The sequence below is a fragment of the Squalius cephalus genome (assembly GCF_949319135.1).
Source record: "Squalius cephalus genome assembly, chromosome: 12".
Lineage (NCBI taxonomy): Eukaryota > Metazoa > Chordata > Actinopteri > Cypriniformes > Leuciscidae > Squalius > Squalius cephalus.
Window position 1 is genome coordinate 4,588,732 of NC_137133.1, and position 23,729 is coordinate 4,612,460.

The 23,729-nt window shown below is 36.3% G+C and overlaps 1 protein-coding gene across 1 annotated transcript in view; it reads right to left on the reverse strand.

Moving 5' to 3' along the window:
• The window catches only part of sesn1 (sestrin 1), a 51,838-nt gene extending 28,143 nt beyond the window's left edge, over window positions 1–23,695 (reverse strand). The window contains exons 1-2 of the mRNA XM_079887278.1: window positions 23,578–23,695; window positions 22,791–23,107 (exon numbers count right to left, since the gene is read on the reverse strand). Of these exons, the coding sequence (XP_079743404.1) occupies window positions 22,791–23,066 (276 nt within the window). The 5' untranslated portion in view covers window positions 23,067–23,107; window positions 23,578–23,695. The remainder of the gene's footprint in view (window positions 1–22,790; window positions 23,108–23,577) is intronic.
• Between the last annotated feature and the right edge of the window lie 34 nt (window positions 23,696–23,729).

Consider the following 23,729-nt stretch of genomic DNA (forward strand, 5'->3'; position numbering starts at 1 on the left):
CTGCTGGTGAGTCTCTCAACACAAAAGCCCTTTATGTGCAACATTACAGTAAATGCAAGAGGTATCCCTTTGGCAAGATTAGATAAAACATCGAGCAATGCTGCACACGCACAGATGCGCATACCACAGAACACTTGCACACACAAGTGTGCACAAACACACATGCACTTAGTAGCTACAGTGGGCTCCAAAAGGATGAGAACATGTACAAAATGTTTTATATATAAACAGTATATTAACTAAAATATTATGTTATATTTTTTTTAATCAAATATTATTATTTATGTACTGTATAATATATATATATTTGTACAAACAGGCAGATGTTCTTGCTTCTATTCACAAGATGCTCTTTGGATCACTCCGCTGGATAATCAAGCTGTCTTCAAAACAAAACGTGAACAAACCACATATCAAAATATATGAGAGGAGCTGCAAAATGCACTTCAGAAATGAAAGGTATTTTTCTGTCACCCTGTAGGAAAACTACCCACACATGCAAACTACAGGATGAAGAATTTCACACTTTGTTGTAAGAGCACAAAAAATAGCCCCTCTGTGGGCGTCACACACCGCCACAGACAAAGTCATGTTCATGGTATCATTGACTGACCATGGATCAAAGAGTAATGTGGCATTGAAATGTTTCGTTCATCAAGAGCTGTGATGTAACACAAGGCGTGAGAATGTATGTGTGTGTGTGTGTTGGGGAACAGGAAGATCTGATGGTTAGGGGACACAGGGTATGGGATGATCTCTTCCCTTTATCCTGCCGGACCTCGCTCTCTCACAGACTCACACTTTCCCTTGCATGCAAACACATTCGCACACAGCTCTCAGCCTGTATCTCTGCTACCTCAGCATTTGTGTGTTTTGACAGGAAAGACCAGAGCCAGCTACACTCAGTAACAATGATCCCTCTGTCACTGCCTATCTGTATGTACCGAGGTAGTTGTTGAGCTGTCGTACATTGATAAGAAGTTTGTTTTAATAGAAGATACTGGCATTTCAGTCAATTATCTTACATTTACACTACTGTTCAAATAATTTGGGGTCGGTAAGATTTTTTAAAAATGTTTTTTAAAGAAGTCTCCATACTCAGCATGCAATTATTTGATCAAAATAATAAATTATTACGATTTAACTCTTTCCCTGTGAGCATTTTTTTTTTTAAAGATGTCTATTCCCCGCCAGAAATCTTTTCACTTTCACAAATATTTCAAGGCCCCCAGAATATTTTGTTGTATGAATATGTGAACATGCAATATATCAAAAGTAAGGACAGAGCCCTCAGCTTTTAAACAAAGCAACATGTTTTATTCTACCTTAATGCATTCTTTTCTTATCAACACTTGAACGTGGGTAAGTTTCATAAAAAAAGCAACATTTTGAGCAAGGAGCTGAGAAAATCATGTTTTTGTCAAAGACTACGTCTGGATTTGATTCAGAGTGTTAGATGGAGTAGATCGAGTCCCCCTAAGCTTCACAGTCCTATAGCTCTTCTTGGGTCAACATTTCATTCAGTAACATTAGGCAGTTTTGATTTATATGCTGTTTATTAATGTTGATGATCGGATAATTTTACTTGTATATGATTACATAATGCTATTGCTTGTTTCTGCATCTTCTTCGCATGTGTAATAGCACCCCCCACCTTATAAAAGTGAAAACGCATATTTCTCATAAAAGCTTTCAACTTTAATGTCTTTAAAATGTAATTTATTCCTGTGATGGCAAAGCTGAATTTTCAGAAGTCATTACTCCATTCTTCAGTGTCACATGATCCTTCAGAAATCATTAAAATATGCTGATTTGCTGCTCAAGAAATATTTCTTATTATTATCAATGTTGAAAATGTGTGCTTCTTAAATTTTTGTGGAAACAGTCATACATGTTTTTTCAGGATTCAGGATTCTTTATTTAAAATAGAAATGTCCTCACTGTCAGTTTTGATCAATTTAACGCATCCTTGTAGTGATGCACAGATATCAAATTTTTGACCGATACCTGATAATTCTTTATATTTGAAAGTCAATAACCGATATATTGGCAGAAAAATCTAAATCCAAATTTTTATATAATTTTTGAGAGCCTGATTACAAAAACAAAAGTCTCATTATTAAAAGCCATGTCCCAAGCATTATTTACATCCATTATTTATTGGCTTTAAAATATCGGCCAAATTTTCTTATCAGGTCGACAACGATAACATTAAAAATGAACATATATCGGCCGGTACCGATATGATGGCCAATATATAGCACATCCTTGCTGATTAAAAGTATCAATGTCTTCATACATTTGAACAGCTCACAAATTAATGTATTGTGTTTTGTGATGTTGCTAGCCAGACGTCTAATTTTACTAAACTGGAAAAATAAAATTCCTCCTACTCATCAAAACCTTCTTCGAGACGTAATGCAATATTTACAATTGGAAAAAATTAAATATTCTTTAAGGAAGAAAGAACAAACATTTTACTCAATTTGGCAACCTTTTATTAATTATTATAATAAGTAAATTTGGACGGCCCTCCTAATGCCTGATTTGATATATTTTTACTTAATACTTCAAGTGTGTGCAGGATTTTTGCTTTTTTTTTTTTTTCTGTTTACATTCATACATATACAAATTGTATATATGTAAGTGATTTGTATAAAACTGTTGGAAAATGATAATAAAAATAACTGAAAAAAAAAAAAGTATCAATGTCTTTAAAAAAATATTACTGACTTTTGACAAACTTTTGAACAGCAGTATATACAGAATTTTGAGGTGAACTTGAAATTTCTCGTATATTTTTTTTTTGGTCTTCTGAAAGAAATCAGGATAAAATAAATATACATTTTAATGTGTGTTATGAGATTGCATTTTCAATTTAAAGGGATACTTCACCGATTAGCATTAAGCTTTGTATCAGTAGAAACGCGGTAGTATTTTCGAATGACCGTGCTTCCCTCCCTCATGTCCCCCTGAGACGAGAGATTTCTGTATTGTGTGTCTGGAAAAAAAACTCAGATGATGCAAAAATCGTCATTTAGCCTCATCAGAGGCTCTTTTGTCCAGAGACGAGAGACTACATCCAGTAGGAGGAGCTCGTTCCGCATGTTTTCAACTCGCCCATAGGGGGATCTCACCATAAAATGCCGTCTTTTCAGTTTCGAGTCGACTAGTAGCCTAGCTGTATCATTTCTTCTGATACTGCCCTCTGTAAGCTTGGGAGTGTCCTCGTAGGGCAGCGAAGCAAGTGCATTCTGGGAGTTGTTGTCTTTCATCCACATGAGCCAAAAATACATTTTCTGGCTTTTCTCAGTCTAGAAGGCACCAACTTCTAAAATAATTTCACATTTCTATTACATGAATGACCCAATTTAAATACACATTAATCTTTCCAGCGGTGAAATATCCCTTTAACAGTCTCATTTAGTTACGAGGCCTGAATGGGTCATTTTTGGACATTTTTGTGGTCTGTGATCAACTATGAAGAATAGATAATACCTCTGAACAAAATGATGACTTTTGTAATGACATTGTGACAAAAAAATACAGAAACTTTGTAAATGTAAAATGTTATGTTTCATTTGTGTGCTACAAGGATGCTAGTTAACTGCAAAGACACGTTGTAAGTGATAAATGTAAGGCAGTATTTAAGATACTAGTGTTCAGCCTTTAAAAGCGTGACAGAATTGAGCACGCTTCTGTGGTTTTAAGAGTGTCTTTGCATGTTTTGTTTTATATATCTATCTGTTATCTCTCACATTATTTGTGGCTTCCTCTAGATATGGTGTGAGTGTGTGTGTGTAATCATATTAAGTGATGTTTTTATATACACTGCTGTTCAAAAGTGTGTCAAAAGTCAGTATTATTTGTTTTAAAGAAATTGATACTTTTGATTAGCAAGGATGCAATAAATTGATTAAAACTGACCGTAAGGACATTTCTATTTTAAATAAATCGATTTATTAAAGAATCCTGAAAAAAACATGTGACTGTTTCCACAAAAGTTTTGAGAAGCACACATGTTTTCAACATTAATAATAATGAGAAATGTTTCTTGAGCAGCAAATCAGTATATTAGAATGATTTCTGAAGGATCATGTGACACTGAAGAATGGAGTAATGATGCTGAAAATTCAGCTTTGCCATAACAGGAATAAATTACATTTTAAATGGGTAGGTTTGGGGTTAGGGTTTAGGACAGTCTAAAAAATATTATGCTTATGAAATACATGTTACGGGGTCATTGAACTTTTCTACAGTTTTATATATGAGTGTGTGTGTGTGTGAATATATCAGGGTGAAGGGAATTTCCCCCAAGGTAAAGACAACCTCTGATTTGCAGCATGACATCCTATGAGAGCCATCACACTTTTCTGCACTTCCTGTTCAGGGTTATGCACTTCTAACTTGTTTCTTCAGCACTAAGTCACACAAAGCACTCAGACTGTTAACATCTCCCATCTTTGTTAACAGCTCTACCTCTATCTGACCAAAACATAAAACATAGTAGACAGCCACAGTTACATGATATTTCCTAGACATTAGATAAACACTGAGCCATAAGAAAATGTGAAAATAGGTATGTGAATAAAACACATAAAGAATGAGGGAACTCAACTGTTCTAAGGCCAAAAACATACAAGCAATATATAAAATTGTTCAAAATACACTTTCAAACCAACCCTGACGCTACTGAAAAAGTTACGAGCAGCTTGCTCATGCATCATGCATCATGCATCTTAGACAAGAGATCAAACGATCCGGTCACCCCTAACACTCTCAGACACTTAAGTATACTCACTTCCTGTTTTATAAAAAGAAACAGAACATGATGTTCTACCAAAAGAAGAAACCCTGAACCACAGCCTCTTCTACACCAGCGAAGCAAAACCTGCACAGTGCACACACACATACATACACACAAAAAACAGTACTTCCTATTTACTGCATGTATTGTGAGAGGTCATAGGTCAAAGCTAAACTTCCCAATAATACTAACTGCCAAAGAAATGTTTGGCAAATGTTTAAATACAGTGTGAATAATAATATTTTATCCAATGTATTAGCTGGTTAGGAATTAGCTTGCTGTTTTCTTCATAGATCAGCTCTATGAAGTTTGTATTATTAAAATTATTGCCCTTTAATACAGCATGGACATCTTGTATATGTTTTATCTGAAGTATTACCTTGTTAAAGCTTTTATGAGAGTCTTAAATATTTGTCTTCTCTCAAAATGCTCTTTATCAATGCTCATAATTAATCATAATTAATATGGCCATAGTTTTTTTTTTTTAAAAGAAACTAACACTTTTATTCAGCAAGGATGCATTCAATATAGAAAAAATGTGTCACGGTTTCCACAAAAATATTAAGTTGCGCAACTGTTTTTAACATTGATAATAATAAGAAATGTTTCTTGAGCAGCAAATCATCAAATTGCAATGATTTCTGAAGGATCATGTGACACTGAAGACCGGATAAATGATTTCTGCTTTGCCATTAAAGGGATAAAATATAATAAATATATTAAAATAGAAAAGAAATTACATTACATTGTAATAATATTTCACAATATTACAAAGCACAAAATACTTCTTTCAATAACCCACATTTTTGGTCCTTATGCTAAAAATCGGTCAAAAACAAAACAAAAAAACAATTGAGATCCAAACAAGTCTAAACATGTCTACTTACAGGTAGGCCTGAAACACACAGTACAGAGCTGAGTTTAAGGGGGGAAGGGAAGTGAGCGCTCACAAACATTCACATATCCACACACAGAGGCTTACATTCAGCCGTGAGGCTCAGGGCCTTTAATGAGGTCTAATCACAGTCTTCGCCGTTTCTCATAACAGTATTCCTACACTTCTCTCTCTCTCTCTCTATCGAGTTGCTCAACTTGAGCTGTTTGTCTCCACAGCTACTTAACAGATTGACTTAAGTATGAGAATGAACACTGAGTTGCTGCACAAACACAGCAGGGGTGGGGTGAGGGGATTCAGAGAGATAACACACACAGAACACATACTGACAAGAAGGGGAATGTAAGGAAGTTTGTGTGTGTCTGCAAACATTCTAACCTACGAAGTGCAAAAGAACAAATGTATGTCAAGTTTCCAATTTTATTTTATTTTTCGTTTTTGCAGTAGCAGCACATTGTGTAAAACTTTGTGTATTATATCTAACTATCGGGAGGCAATAGTTTGTGACGTTGTCCGCCCTGACCTTTAGTAACCCTTTTAAAAGCTAGATGGTGCGATTGTAGGCATTTGAGGTCTGAATCGTGCTCTCACACACACCTCCACTACCTCTCATTCACAATGCGAGCCCCCTCTCCCTGTTCTTCCTATTGTGTCACACACGCAGACAAACTCCCCTCAGCTCATAAGCTCCTTCAGCTTTGTCCTGAGATGGTAAACAAGCTGATATATGGGTAGAGAGATGGGGGTGGGGAGAGAAAGCGCCACTGATTCATATGACGAGTAACTAACACCTGTACTTGACCCTGTACTGAACTGTACTATTACTTGCCTTACGCATCAAGGAATGTACAAACGAGTCTTGTCTGTTTTACAACAAGGCGATACCTACTATTTTAATGCAGTGTGGGGCCATTCACTTCACACAGAATGCATTTGTACTAGTGCTGTCTGTTATTAACGGCATTAACGCAAACCCATTTTAACGGCGTCAATTTTTTTAGCGCGAGATTAACGTTCTTTTTGGCCTAGCAAACTTTGTAGTTTTTTTCACATGCTGTTGCAACGAGTAACGTTAGAAAAACTACAAAACAAAACCGGATCTAGCTAGACCCGGAAACAAAACAACAGGCACGCCGCACACAATTGTTTGGGCTTTTGCGAGCCGGTGTGGTGAATAATCCAGTGACTTTGGTGTGATGAGTCCGGGCTTAGGACCCAACCAATAAGATTGGTTCAAAGCACGTTTTATGGGTAATCGCTTTAGTGCCTGGTTACAAATCATACAAAATCATTTTATTATAGAAGACGTTTGTACTACATTATAACGAGTCATTAATGTATTATAGATAATGGCGTGTGATAGATAATAGCATAGCATACAGCTAACGTTATCCGATGATCTAAGCTAACTAAAAAACACACTAACAACGAGAAATGTTTAATTTCACAATCTATAGCTTCGGTTAAATACTAGTATATGAAACGTATAATTTAAAATACATTAAATACATTAAAGCTCCAATATGTAACAATTTTGTAATAAAATTTCCGAAAATAACTTGCACAGTGTGATATATATTTCCTCCAGTTGTGTACTTACAATATCTCAAAAGTCTCCAAAGATTTTTTATTTCAGAGAAATTCCGATTTTAAATAACTGTCCGTCCCAGAAAAGAAATGTCGCCTCTCAGTGACGCAATGTCCGCACTATCCTTTTTTTCACATGGTCAAATATCACATGGTCAAATGCGGAAGTGGTGGTTATAGCGTTATAGCCATAGACTGTATGGTTATAGCTGTTATGGATCACGATTACTCTTTGGCGAGTATTGAAGTGCCAACAAAACGAAAGCGTCCATATTCGGATACACGCAGACTGTGTGACAAACGGAGGAATAAAACCCGGATAAATATCAGCCAGGCGTTTTCAAGATGGAGAGAGCTGCGCGACAATCTTGGACTTGACAGAGACTCTGCTCTCGCGAGTGTATTGATAGACAGGTAAGCAAATCAATTTTTTTTTATTGTACAAGTTATATTGCTCTTTGTACTTCGGTAAGGCTTTTTATCACGTGTGGTGACCGAGATTATGGCAGTACAATTAAATACAATCGGATATGTGTTGTTAAAAAAATATATTTAGTCATTACTTGCAAATGTTCGTTCAAATTTACTTTTAGAACGATTGGTTTGAACACGTTAAACAACACGGCATTAACCATAAACACGTAAAACTGCACAACATTAACCCAACAAATCATTTGACAAATAGCTGTAAGTTGTAACGGGATAATATAGCATAACATTTCACGTTCCTTGCAGTTCATTAATTATGATGACATAAAATAATACGATCAGACATACAGGTAATACAAAAACAACCTCATCCGTGATCATGATTCATTAATTCCATTTAGATACATCGCTAGATGGTGAAAACGCATTAAAAACGACATCTCCCATCGTCACCTCCTTCATAGTGTCATCAAGCTTCGCCTTTGTTATTGTTGGAAACTGCGCCCTCTTGTGGTGAAATTTTTTTACATATTGGAGCTTTAATGACTCGTTATAACGTAGTACAAACGTCTTCTATAATAAAATGATTTTGTATGATTTGTAACCAGGCACTAAAGCGATTACCCATAAAACGTGCTTTGAACCAATCGGATTGGTTGGGTCCTAAGCCGGACTCATCACACCAAAGTGACCGGATTATTCACCACACCGGCCAAAGAGTAGAAGGCTAATGTTACGTTTTGAGTGGATGGCGAGCGCGAGACGCTGAAATGGATGCCAATAAGATTCTGAATGGAAAGTTACTTTACTTTCCATTACTTTCCAAAAAAAGTACTTTTAAAAAGTTGCCAAATGGTTCCATTGACAATACCAAAGTGATCTGTGTGTTTTGTCGTTGTGAACTGAGCGATCATCGCAGCACGTCCAGTCTGAAACACCACTTGATGGCCAAGCATTCTCTGATGCGATTATTTGCTCCGAGTGAGAATGTTAGTGTGAAACTGAACGCTACAGTATATGCCAATGTTGTTTTCAATAAAAAACACATTTGCACAAAGCAAGTCGATCCACTTTTCCATGTTGATCAGAGCATTAAAATGAGAAAAAAATAATGGGACAAAAAGAAATCAAAAGACATTTAGAATAGATAAAAATGTGCGATTAATTGCAAGTTAACTATGACATTAATGCGATTAATCGCGATTAAATATTTTAATCGTTTGACAGCACTCATTTTTACATTTGACTGCGCTGCTTTTGTTTTATTTTTCAGACACAAACACAGACGTGTTTGACCATTGCGCTGACTATATGTTTACAATAGACGAGGGACTTTTTTGCCCACAAAATGTCACTAATGTGACCGCACCTTAACAAGTGTTTTGCAAAATACTCTCTTTGGGAAGTAGAGAATCAGTAAATTCAGATCATTCATATAAATTATCCGCTTCAAAAAAGCCACTGTTCACATGTTTTCAGGATATATAAAAATTCATCATTTTTATTTTAGTTATTAGCATTTAATTCCTTTTTAGTAGCTGCTTTTAATTATACGAGTAACTTGGGAAGTTTCAAGGCAGCTTCCCAAACTCTACTAGCCATTAAATGTCTCCAGTGAAATGTGTGCTGACAGGTGGCAGGTGAATCTGGACCGTCGTATCGCATGTCCAAACGACTAGCAGCTGATCAAACGAAGACAAACACACAGTACAAAATGTGTCTTCACCAGCCACAGGCACTCACTCACACTTGAGATGGGTAAAAAACGTTCCTCTTTTGGTTTTTTCTTACCGTTGTGTGGCCAATAAAACTGTAGTTTGTTGTCATGTGATCAGACTGGCTTCTTTATTTGTTCCTACTAGCACATAATGACTAAGATTAGGCCTATCAGTTAGATAACAACAATAACACACACTCCGGTGCGTTGGCCATGGTCTGCGATAAATGTGGCATATCAGCATGAGCCTTCTTCAACTCGGTTCAACTCCACTGCTAACATGCTTATAGATCATGATACATGATAATAAATCAAATGCGTTTTTCTATTCCACTGTGCTACTTTTCCATTAGTTTTCAATGCAAAACAATGGAACATAAAAATAATTATTGTTTTATCTGCCAGACTTTTAATATTCTGCATCGAGAGCAATTACGTATCTCAGTGAAGTGAGATAAAACCATAACTGGGTTGTTTTAAACATGAATTTGTCTAATAACAATAACCTTTTTGTTTATCAGACACATTTATGGCAGCAACGCAAAGTACAACAGACCTGTTACTCATTTGCACTGAGCTAGAAAATACTGCAGCAAAGAGGGTCATACAGAGTGCAAGGAATATGCTTACAAAAACAACTCTATTTCAAAGATATGCACACTGCCTACTGTTACAGACACCTATGCTTGTCTCGTTTCTTTCACAATTAAGGGTCCCATTCCTTTCATTGCAGATTGTATCCTGTTAATGCTACATGCAGTCAACGTCTCTATTTACTAGAATGGCCAATTGGCTTTATTAAGTTTAATGCATTAGCTAATCTAACTTGATATCCAATGAGAGGAAAAACAAGTGTGAAACTAAAATGCAATTTTACTTTGACCAAAGAAGTCTGACTTCCTCACGATGAAGTACACAAATCAAAAGTAAGCATGTTTTGCTAGTATGGTGGATTTTAAGTGCAGAAAAACATGTTGTTGTTTGGCAAATGTGAGCCACTTGGGCTATGATTCCAGGAATGCCTAAATAGAAGCAATAAAGGGAGTAGTTAATGATGCAGGAGAATCAGTGTTTTAATGTGAGTCCACTCCTTTTGTCTCCCAGGCATCACCACAAACAAATAGTTCTCCGTTTTCCTAGAAATTTCTGGGACATATCCAGCCATATGGTCCACACCCCCTTTTCCAAGCCCCCTTTCCGTCTTCTACAGTTCATGCTCTCTTTTTTTCAGCTAGCAATGTTCTTTTTTACACAGGACACAAACACATTCTAGGATTCTGGAGGTGTGTATCCTCTCAGCCAATCACAGCGCGCTCATGCTGTGCGTATCAACCAATGACAGAGGAGTGGGGGTGGAGACACAAAGCGTCTACGTAACCTGTTAGTTGTTTTTTACTGTACCCCATCTCTTTCTTTTATCATCTTCCTCTGACCTTATCATTCGCTCTCTCTCCCTCGCTATTGATTTATTATTCTAATGAAGCAGAGGTCAGGACCTGGAATAAATAGACTATGAACTTCCCATTTTAGAAAGGTATTTATTCAGGACCCCACTGCCCCCACTTACACATAGCCTGCTGATGACAGTTATTGAGTAAACTGGTCAGAGGGGCGGGCCTGGCCCATAACTCCAACTGAAAGCACTATCTGTACCGAACAGAAGCAATAACACCTGGCCATTAGTTCTCAAAAGACACACAAACACTCACAGTGTTAATTCAATCCTGCAATAAAGTCAGCCGGTCATTATCACAAAATAAACCCAGACATGATAATAAACCCAGGTCACTGATACAAAGAGAATGTGAAGTGGTACGAGAGATATTCAATTGGCACAACTATGTAAGAGATGGTTTGCCAGGGACAACAATATTATACAGTTTAACATTCATTATATAAAAATATTTGACCAGAGAATGCTGCGATTGACCGATCAGAATCAAGTATTCAGCAACTAAAATGGAAATAAAACCAGTTGAAAATGAATGAAATTTTATTTTCAACAGAGATCTGTTGGTGTAAAATAAAATTTACCTTGTAATAATTATGTTTATCACAATAATATTGTTTCAACTGCATACATACCATGGGGAAGGTAAGGTTTTTTTTTTTTTTTTTTTTTTAAGAAGTCTCTTATGCTCAAGGCTACATTTATTTGATCAAAAATACAATAACAGTAATATTGTGAAATATTATTACAAATTAAAAAACTATTTTCTATTAAATTTTTTTTTTTTGTAACAATATAGAAGTCTTTACTGTGGCTTTAGATCAATTTAATGCATTTCTGCTAAATAAAAAAATAAATATAAAATGAATATATAATTTTTTATACTGACCCCAAACATTTGAACAGTACTGTATATGGTTAGAGAACATTATTTAATTTTTATTTACAAATCCAGACCCCAGAAAACATCACAAACTGGCTTTGATGGAGAGCCTAACCGTAATAAGTTTTTAATATTTTTTTTTTTTTTTTTTTATAAAGATAAAAAAGCTACACATATGTATGCCATTTGTAATGGTTTTATTTCAGATAAATGGGGAAAATAATTACTAGTTTACTTTTATAATATCACGCCACAAAGCTTATGTATCTGGTGTAGGGGCATTCGAGGCTTCAAGATCATTCTAGTTCAAGTTGTAAAACATGAACACATGTACATCTAAAACTGTCCCACACACACGCTCCAATGAGCTCCCATAAGGTTAATATAGACAATGGCACGCTATGAAGTCTATAATCGTCAAAAGCAAGCTTGGCTGTTTATCATACCACTTCCTACTTAACTAGGCCCTTTGCATAACACAATTCATAGCTGACAAATACATCAGTCAAGCCATTTGCTAACACGTACCTAGCAGGCTCTTGTGTCTTTACACTGATCTGTATGGAGAGCTAGTTTAAGTAATAAAAAATAGCATCACACAATATCGTTTAGCAACAGCTGCTAACTTGCTAAACAATCAATGTAAGGCCCACTTTGTGGCCATGGGTTTGATATTAACCATCAATTGTAAAAAAAAAAAATATTAAAGTCACATGAACATCTCAAGGCCGTCAGACAGCTGACCACACAGTCCAAGTCCAGACAGAGTGGACGGCGGCAGGTGACACTGCTGTGGAAACCTCGACTAAAAATACAAGCATATCCAGACACACCGATAATAATGTCATAACTGGCGTCTTCAAAATGGTTTTGTCTGCCTAAAAAAAACCCCGAAACAATACACACACACAGACACGCAAACCAGACCGCTGTTCGTGAGAGGAACAAATATTGCGCGATTGTTTTGTTATTCTCTTCCCTAAATGTGCACAATGTGTTAGCGAGTGACTCAGCGCCAGCGCTGGCACACGTGGTGCCAAATCAGAGTTAGAGGTGGGTCACTGATTCAAACCTGTCCAGCAATCCAGCCACACTTTGCCAAGCTCAACATTGGTGCAGGCCTGTCAAGCTGATGCCAGTTATTTAGTTCTGAAGATAAGGAAATACAGATGAGAGCCTGAGGTAAAAAAGAGACTCTGATTATGTTGATTAGCTCTGTTCTGTTTCTACAAACAATTGTTGGTCAAAACATATGACAACTAAATTCAATGCTTTACTTTACCAACACACACACACACACACACACACACACACACACACACACACACACACACACACACACACACACACACACACACACACACACACACATCAATTATTAATCATTTTTATTAAGTGCTACTTAACACCCTCATTAATAAAAAAAAGCACTATCCTTAGTAATACATATTAATATTTATTTTATTAATATTTTAAAAGTATATGAATTATTGAAAATGTTTAAATTGAATGTCCTACTTAACACCCTCATTATAAATATAACAAATTATATTAATAAATATTATTGCTGATTCATTTAAAAAAAAAAAAATTATATATTTTGAAAAAGTCACACATAATTATTAGGGCTGTCAAATGATTAATCGCGATTAATCGCATCCAAAATAAAAGTTTATCTTTACATAATATATGTGTGTGTATGGAGTATAATTATTTTCTATATATAAATACACACACATGCATATATATTTAAGAAAAATGTGTTATTTATATATAAAATATTTATATATAATATAAATTATATATAATATAAATATATATACACAGTATATACATGCAAATAGTTCTTAAATATATACATGCATGTGTGTGTATTTATATATAGAAAATAATTATACACTGTACACACACATATATTATGTAAAAACAAACTTTTATTTTGGATGCGATTAATCGCGATTAATCGTTTGACAGCCCTAATAATTATATTAATTATTATTAATATTTTTTAAATAACATTTTTAATTTCATTATGGATAATACATAAGTTTAATTTAGTTATCTATACAACCAAAAGAGTGGTATCATCAACTGGTATATTTTCTATTTAAGTATCAACTTTGTACCGTAGTACCAGTACTCTGATATCCCTAGTATGTGTGTGTTTGATCAGGGAGGTGGAAAATGCCAAGGGGTCAGAGGGAGACATAAACATGGCCAACATTCAAGTTATGAAATTAATAGCCCTGTTTTCTGTTCTTCCTTTCACTCCTCACTGTTTCTCCCTATCTCTCTGAAGATATAACTCATCTCTCACTCCTTTCAGACCTTTTATTCAGCTTCCTCTCGAAGTTTACTTATGAATGAGATTGTCCTTTCATCTTTGTTGAATTCATTTTTCATATTTTCTTAGTCATCACATGATCTGTTGCTTTCAGACATGCCAAGCTGTATGGGTTCCAATGTAAAAAATAATTACATGAGAAAGGCTTTCCACAGTATCCATTAGAAGACCCTCTGAAATGCTTGAATAGTGAGACCTGCATCACATCACAACAAAGAAGATAATACTTGCATGGATGAGTGACGTGTGTTGAATGCGCAAGCAAGGCCTGTTACACTGTTGCATTAACTGGAGACTCATACTAACCCCAATACACGATGTAAACACTGAAATGTAATCTCAGCATTCCTCATGAGGCACGTTCCTTCACCCACATTTGGCCAAAGCTATTCCTCATGCCTGTCAAATGTTAGAACATAGCATTACTGCAAAATGTGACTTCTCAATGGCTGTGTCAAATCCTTTCCTTGATTTGCACATTTATATGGGGGCTTCATTACAATGAATAGGATTTTCCATCCTACATTTACATATTGTTTTTTTTTTTTTTCCATAAAAATAAGAAATTGCGATGTCTACAGCTCAAAAAAAATATTACGGATCAAGGCAGATATACGTAAAAAAAAAAAAAAAAAGCGATGCTATGAGAATGCTTCATGGACATTAAACTATGCAATACATTTTAATGGTCAATTTTATTATTTTTAGGCTTTGACTCTGCAATCTCCAAATAGATTTCTACTTCTACTTCGCATGACAACGCAAGGTAAAAAAAAATAGAAATCAGAAGGGATGTGAAATAGAGAACAGAAATAAACTATGACATTCTTATGCTCTATAACAACACAAAAAACTGTTCATTTCTGCAGGAGTAACGCTACTTCCCCTTTGGGTCTGGTTACACGTGGGTTCTGTGGCACGTGTGGACACACACACACACACACACACACACACACACACACACACACACACACACACACACACACACACACACACGTGTAAGCAAAAAGGAGAAAAAACAAAACACTTTTGTTGCCCCGGATGTGTCCATAATCGAAGCTGAGAACTTCTCAGGGTGGTTTGCTTTATCGGGTTTGTGGTCGTTTGACACAAGTGGTGATGCATCAAAATGACCTGCATTGCTCTGATTGGTTTCTCCAAATCCAATGAGATTAAACAGCAGCTTTCATTTTCAAGGTAGCTGAAAATGGGAGAAAGAACGTTTACTTCAATAAACTCCAATAGAAACTCAAAGGACACTTTAAATGTGAAGAATTCATTCAGAAGCATTGAGGTGATGGAGATGCTTACATCTACAAAAACTAAATTACACCTGTCTGGGTTTAACGTGCACTTCACAGATCATAGGAAACAGTGGTTTTATAGACGGGTGGCTAATCACAGTGAGGTACATCACCAGAAAATAAAAGTGTCCAGAACCTGTTGATGATGTGCTTTAAGAAAAAATTAAACAATGGTTTTCTCTTCTAAATACAGGAACTGTTGTGAAAGCTCTCGTTAAGCCATTTATAGAGTGTACACACACACTTTCATATCCAGAAGCTCCAAATATAACTTTTATGTTATTAAAGCTACACTGTGTAATTTTTTAAGTTGATTCTTAGCAAAAAACACTTTGTTCTTTCAAAATGATATGTGCTCATTAATGTGTAATTACTTCTACCAACTAATCAAGTATTCTCGTAAGCGTAGAATCTGCCATTTAGAATACATACGAGCGAGTCGCTCGAATGGCGGAAGCCATGTTGCGCCTCCATCTTGAAAATACATTAGCCAAAGAGGGACATACCTGGAAATTCAAGCTTCGCCTTTCGCGTTTTGACACTCAGTGGCACCGTGACGAATGCGAGGGGGAGATTACTCGCGACTGCCGGCAGATTTGAATTAGGAGGAGTTAAAACGCCCTCGGAATGGGAGGGGCTAGAAAGTAATATTCAGTTGGTAGTCATAAACAATTTCACCGCTAGATGGGAGAAAATCCTACACAGTGTAGCTTTAAAAGAAACAAAATCAAAGACACAACGGCGATGTACTAAAAACTGAAAGAAATGTCCTTTGTGTTTTTCGCTTACAGACGACAACATTGCCAAAACAATCCCCTTTCACACGAATCTGCAAGTTTTACACTAAAAACGCTGTTTTATCCCCCTACGTTTTTCAATCTTTATACTTTTAACACACCCTCATACACATACTTATTTAGCCCAGGGGGTCAAAGTTTGGCTGGACGAATGGTCCCAATATCCCCTACTGGTAGACGCTGTAACTACTATCAAAGTTAGCTGTGTATTCAGACCAAATAACATCTGCAAACATAATATTACATTATAGTACAGTAGATGTTTTACCAATGGCCATTTCTTGTTTGGAGTTGCTCTTAAAAGCATTGAATTGATATTCTTTGACATCAGGATAGACGTCATTTTCCTGCATGCTATGGGCAGCTAAAAAGCAAATGCTATTGAGATTAATGGGAATGCTAATGGTATTATAGACATACATTTAGAAACCTAATCCTGATTTTTGTCTTGACAACAGGAGTAAAGAAATAAAACAGCTCTGCAAGCATTTAGGTCAAGTGGTGGAAATTTCCGCTGTATCAAGCTCAAGGCAGTCGAGTTAGCATGTGGCTTTATAATGAGGTAATGGCGCCCTCTGGTGTTCGTATTTTACACTATGGGAAAAACTTGGTTTTGTGGTAACTCACCAGATTACCACAGTATTGTCACAGAGTGTCCAATTGCCAAATACAGCTTTTATATAACATTCATGACGTGATGTAATTTTTGAGTAAAAGTCAACACTGTTGCACGCATTTGACGTAACCTCGTAAAAAATAGGTCTCCTCCCTGACCATGGGGACTAAATGTTGATTCCAAAACTAACTATACTGTGTAAAAGTCTGAAATTATTCCCAAATCATATCTTGTATGGATCCATGTGCACAGCTTTGCATGCATTCACCCATATTAATCAACAACAGATGGGCTGTAATCTGATCCTGATACGCAACATAACATCCAACACACTAAAAAATGTCTTTGTCCTCATCTTTCTGCAGTCTCCAACTTTCACATTGGTAGCTTTGCCATAAACAGATTCTGCATTTCATCCACGGCACTTTCCTCATCTGACTTATGTCATGAGGTGTTTGTGCAGATCAACAGAAAAGGCATTAACAACACTCTCATAAAAGCATTCACAACGCTCACAGACCGAAACCAGCAGGAGAGAGAAAATGTCACATACACACACATCTTGTGTTAACCGTCTGATGTTATGTTGTGTTTGGGGTGTGTGTGGCTTTTAATCCCTTTTTTCAATCCAAATAAGACTTGTTTTTTTGGAACTAGGCCATTTTTCACATCCAAATAGGCGGCGTCATACCTCTAGGTCTGTCCCATTCCTCGAGTCCAAGAGTTGGGAGAGGATTCTAAGGATTTCACCCTCCCCTCTGCACAGTTACCACAAACAAGTTCCCCTCCCCAATTGTGGGCTTGTTGTTCTCCAAGAGCTCTATGCCGTCATGATAGCCCTCTTTCTTAACAGGGGTGAAAGCAGTCTGCAGTTAGTTTTCCACTCATTTTCTTTCTATCTCTCTATGGTAAAGTAAAAATAAAGTGCCTATTTATTCTTCCCTTTTCTCCACACTTAAGGAAGTGTTCCATTTGTCAGGAAGACAAACCCATTTTCTTCAGTCACATAGTGCATACAAATGGCAATAAAATGGTTAATAATGAAGAGATGACTTATAATAAAAAGCTATTTTTGTTAAAGTGTTTTTCTGGCATGATGGTACACTGTCTGTATGGTACACAACCATTACTCAACAAGAGCTTTTGCTTATTTGAGAACAGCTTATTTTCAACCATCGGAAATATAATTTTCATTTTTTAGGACGTAAACTTAATTTTAAAACATTTATAGACATTTACATGATTTCTCTGTTATGAAGAAATGTGTTTGTGTCATAGAAGCAACACTGTGCAACAGTGAAATGGATATGAAAAATATCCTTTTAGTATCTGCCTTTTAGTATTTAATTAACATTTACATAAAACGTTAAAGGGGTGGTTCAGGATTTTGGACATCGGACTTCATTTCCAAGTTAGCCTGAGTGTTATTTATCAGTGGAGACAGTTTTCAAAAATTTTCACCCAGTTGCATAGTTCGCCGGTGCTAGGCTAGCGCGAGTCAACGGTAACGGCTAGCCTGCCATTAAAAACAGTTTTACCCACTCCACAGTACACCAAAAGCAAATAAATTATAACGCCAGACTATCGATGTAAATGCTGTTGAGAGAATAATGTTAGAAATCAAACTACTCTTGCATCTTGCATCGATGTCCAAAATCCTGAACCACCCCTTTAAGTTATGAGCCAATGCTATTAGTTTCCATGATGTAGCAATAAAGGCACATTCACACCAAGGATGATAACTATAACGATAACTGTAACTATAAAACATATAGTTCATGCAAGAAAACCGAATGAAACATTTTTAACATTGCTTTCATAACGCATGCAATAGAGGATTAAATAAGAGTTTCCCCCCTACATGTACAATGGACCAAGCCAAAATAACATCTGATCATTGCTTGTGGAAAGCAAGCCATTCTGCAATATTCTCCTGTACTCCAAAGCATTAAATGACTTTTCTCAGTGAAGTAGCTTCTCACACAATGACACCTCTTCCTCCATGCTTCAGTGTGGTAGAGATGCATTTATTATTATATTTCTCACCAGATTTTCAAAGACACTGCTCTGGAAATTCCCATATTCTGCCAGAAATTTGATGTTTTTCTGAGACAGCAATATATTTTTAGTAGTGGGAGTATGTGGAAGAAATTAAATGTTACATAGTAGTAGTAGTAGTAGTAATGAATTTGCTTAATTTTTGCTAATTTCCAGACCAATAATTTGTGCCCAGGAGAGTAACATTACTAGCACTCAGCTCACTGAACTGGTGCCAAGTGCCATGGTGACACCCAGCTTTCATACACATACCAAACACACACACACACATTCAATCCACATGACCCTCACAAGGCCCACAGCTAATTTAAGACCCAAGGGAAGGAATCATTTTCAAAGCCTGGGTGGGCAAACAAATACACTCCTTTACAGCTTTCTATAACATGTCTTAATATCTATATAATTAATTTTTTTTATATTATTCCAGGAGGCCTGGCGTCTTTCATTCGGGCTCATATCTAATGGGCTAAACACCTTTGCTTGAAAATAGCCGTATAATATTTTAAACATGAAATATGGAAACACATACATAAATATTATTCGTAAAACCCTCTTTGTGAACATCATTTGCAAAGTTGAGTATTTGTAAATTTCTCATTCACAACTAGCACCACTTCAGAGTGAGAAATGTGACACTATGAGCCATAACGAACTAAACACAGGCCTTAGGAAATTACATAATTTCTAAACTCCTTTCAGACCAGTGGACTGACACTGACCTAGATCTGTCTCTCTATCCACAGCTTCTCAGGGCTTATCACTGCAGAAACATGCATTAGTGCACACACACACACACACACTCTCACAACGAACAATGCCCAAGTCACTCAGATGTGATGCACAACCAGAAGACCCATCCTGTTAGTGTGTTATCAAGCAAGTGGGCTGCACCATCCACAATGACAATGAAGATGCGGTGCTACATCAGAAATCATTTTATTCTTGGATTAGTGCTTTCTGAGGTCACATCCTGAGTGTGTCTACGCCTGCCAGCATCTGTGTGGTGCTTACTGGATCAAAGGTCAATTTAAAAAAAAAATTCTCTGCTGTTGTGGCCTCATTTATCAATGCCCCTTGAATCACATAATTCCTGATATCAGAGCAGACAGCTTAGTGCTGAGACAGTAAGCAGAAAGGGTCAAAAGGTCAACACAAAACAAGAGTAGAACATCCTGTAATCTAATGAACCACAATAAAGCATCTAAAACAGAGGGCTTTTTGAACAGAATAGGAAGAGATTATGCATTCGCTTTCAAGTATATATATATATGAAGACCTTAGATGCAAAGACCTCAATGTGACAAAGTCCATCTGGCATTCTTTCTTTAAATGAATTTTTTTATCAGGCTCCTATGTTTAGGGTCAGTAGTTTCACTTCAATAGCAATAAAATGTTTATGAGTCAGTCAATGAAATGCCTTATTTTAAAAAATGTCATTTAAAAGAAAAATGTTAGACTTTTAGGCTACATTTACACGTGGCCGGTTATTTTCATAAACGGACATTTTACCCTCTCCGTTTTCAGAAAAGTGTTCGTTTGCACAAACCCGTGTATATGCCGTCAAGAGCATGCCAAACCTGTAGGTGGCAGTGTAACGAGAAGCTCAAGCCCATGTTAGCCAATCAGAATCCCGAAAATATAGGTCGCACCTTTGACGCAGTGCAAGTTCTGTCGCATACTGTGACGACGACTGCCTAAAACTCAGTTTTTCTCAGTTTACATGCAAACGTGCAAACAGAGTTTTCAAAATGCGAATTCTCCGTTTGCGTGTAAACGAGGGGCACAACCGAAGGGAAATGTCTCCGTTTTTCAAAATAACCATGTACGTGTAAACGGGGCCTTAGACTTTAGACGTTTGGTTTTTGCATCTGAAGTCTTCATATATAGTTTAGACATGAAACTCTAGAGGGCGCAGGTCCTTTACATGCAGTCTGCTAGTAATCAAATGCACAAGCTGATTGGCCTCTGCTGATCCTGCAGCCAATGAGATAGCTTGCTCTACATTTAAATATTCTGATCATTGTTTGTTGTAAGCTAGTCCTGCAGCGCTCCCTCTGATACCCTCTACCTCCCTCAGCTCCACCTGCCTAGATTTGCTACAGGATGTATGTATGTCTATTTATGTGGCAGCAGCAGCATATCTTACATGCTCAAAGTGTCTGTGAATCTGTTAGCAGTCGCAAGTCTGCATGTACTCAACAGCAGCAGAGCAGATCTACTCCACCAAGACCAAATGCATCAACATTGCTATATTTAATAACATGCTAAAATTATTCAAAGAGTTGTCATGACTAAAATATCTCTCTCTCTCTCTCTCTCTCTCTCTCTATATATATATATATATATAGTTTTTTTTTTCACTAGTATAATTTCAATTACATCAAAGATTTCAAAGTTTCAAGTTTTCATTTTTTGTCCTTATAATATACATTAAACCAAACTGATTCTCACAGACCATTTTAATGATATATTATCATACTCAGAACCTTCAGTCAGAAATATCCTCCTTGATCTAAAATCTTAATCTGTGTTCATGTGTATGTGTCTTTGCATATTTTGGCCATGGACACAGTGGAGTGACATTCTGGGTTAATTACTCACACATCTGTGTTAATTACCAGAGTTGCTGATCCTGAAAAAATAACATCGCCAAAGCAAACTGCAACAACTACATGCTAATATTCTGACATCAAAAGATTCCTCTGTTTCTCTGATGAAAATATTTTAAGGAAAACAATATTCTCCTTCTCTCTTTAGGATTACATAAAAAATAAATAGTGATAGCAAATACAGATTCAATGTACAGATACAAATGCAATGTATTAGACCAAATGAATTTACAACTTTTCAGCATCATCTAAGAATGTGGAGAGTCCCTGATCCTCTCTGACCCCTCCACTGAACTCTGTGACAACAAAAATAGTATAAGAAATGACCCGCTCCCCTAGCTCCCTTAACCCGGGCAGAGCTATTTTAAGTTGTGGCGTACATTAAATCCCATAAAAACACACACTGCTACACTTCACCTCATCATATCTTGCCTATCGGCAATCTCAAAATATTTTGCTTCAGTTCTCATGCAGTCTTTACTTAGAAGCCACAGGCTTTTAATGTTCTAATGTTAGTATGGTATGAAATTAAATGAAAAACAACATAGGAACACAGGGGAACATTATTAATGGCAGAGCCAAACCCCAAAATCACACTTATTTATTACTTGCAAACTGCCTTTAAATAAAATAATAAATGAATAAATAAAATAATAAATGGTCCTTTAAGGATTCCAACACTTTCATGATTTTTCCATTTGTGATGAATGGATAAGGATTAAAAAAAAACAACATTTTATAGAGATCCCACTTACAATGAGCAAATATCCGGGCAAAAATAAATACTTTGGAGTTGAGCATAAATAGAAACAATTATATTGACTATCAAAATGTCCATGACTTATCAAGGCCTGGAAATCACACTTTTAAAATTCCCTGATAATTCCAGGTTTTCCATGACGTGGGAACTCTGGTCATCATATTAATAATAATAATAAAAAAGTATTTAAAATTAAGATAGCAACAGAACTGAAGATAATTTTTTTTTTTTTTTTTTAAATATTGTATATGAAAGATTAAATTATGATTGATATCAGAGCAACTTTTTTCTAATTTCATTTAAACAAAGAAATTACTCTCTTTCCATCAATTTCCACCCATATCATATATCCAGGAGGGTTATAAATGCACAGGGCTCGTTCAGCATAGATGTGGTACAATTATACACCAACGTATTATTTGCAAGGGTGTTTTCTTGAGAAAAGACACATAGAATATGTAGAGCATATGGCATTGTTGAACATATATTTAATGTCATCTTAACTATAAACTCAATAATTACTATAATACCTACCTGAACCATCTGGAGCAAGCATATGCATTTCTCCCTGACGTCTTCATAAGGACACCTTTTGGAGAGCATCAGGACATGGGCAAGAAGAGAGTTGAGATCACTGGACGGGGCATCCGTGGCAGGGGGAGAGGAGGACTGTGGGCCTGGTATCGGCCCGATGTTCTCTATTCTCCTCATGACCTCCTGGTGAATGAGCTCCATCGCTGCGTGTCTGAAGCTCGAGTCTCTACTTCCCAGAGCATCCCACCTTCCCGCAGAGTCTCTCACATCCATCATTGTAACAGTCAACTATTCTTCAGTTATATACACCTGACAGACTGATCCATGCATAGGACAAAAAAGGTGTGCAAATTATTTATATAGCCAAAACAATCCTAAAGCTGGCAAAGGAATTCTGCAAATCTCTCTAACAATGCTCCATATTCTTCTAATATAGACATCTTAGCAGGCATTGTGTGTATATAAAATCAATGTGCTGAATTAAACAAAAGTTTTAAGTATTTTTTCCTGTTGTTTAAACAAAAGGGCTGACAAAATTTCAAAATGTCTATTCAAATAATTATGCATAGTTTTCTATTTTTTTTTTAAACCACTAAATATAATATAATATTATACAGTAAACGCATTGTAAAAAAACAACAACCGTTGAATGACGCTCAATCAAGTTCTGTTATTAGGCAACTTCAGAATATAAGGTTACACCATTAATAAAACCACAGGTATGGTTAGTAATTATTAAGCGCGTACTAATATATTTTTGCGAAACATGTCAGATGAAAATACTTACTAAATTGACATTCTTTCTAGTCGTCTCTGTTCTGCTGCCGTTGAATGAGACCTTCCTGCGCTCTAGCTCTTCAGTCGATTTCAGTCCTTTGCACAGCGGCTTGAGTTAACAATTGATTGACAGGTGCCACAGTCCAATAGTGTTCTAGGAAA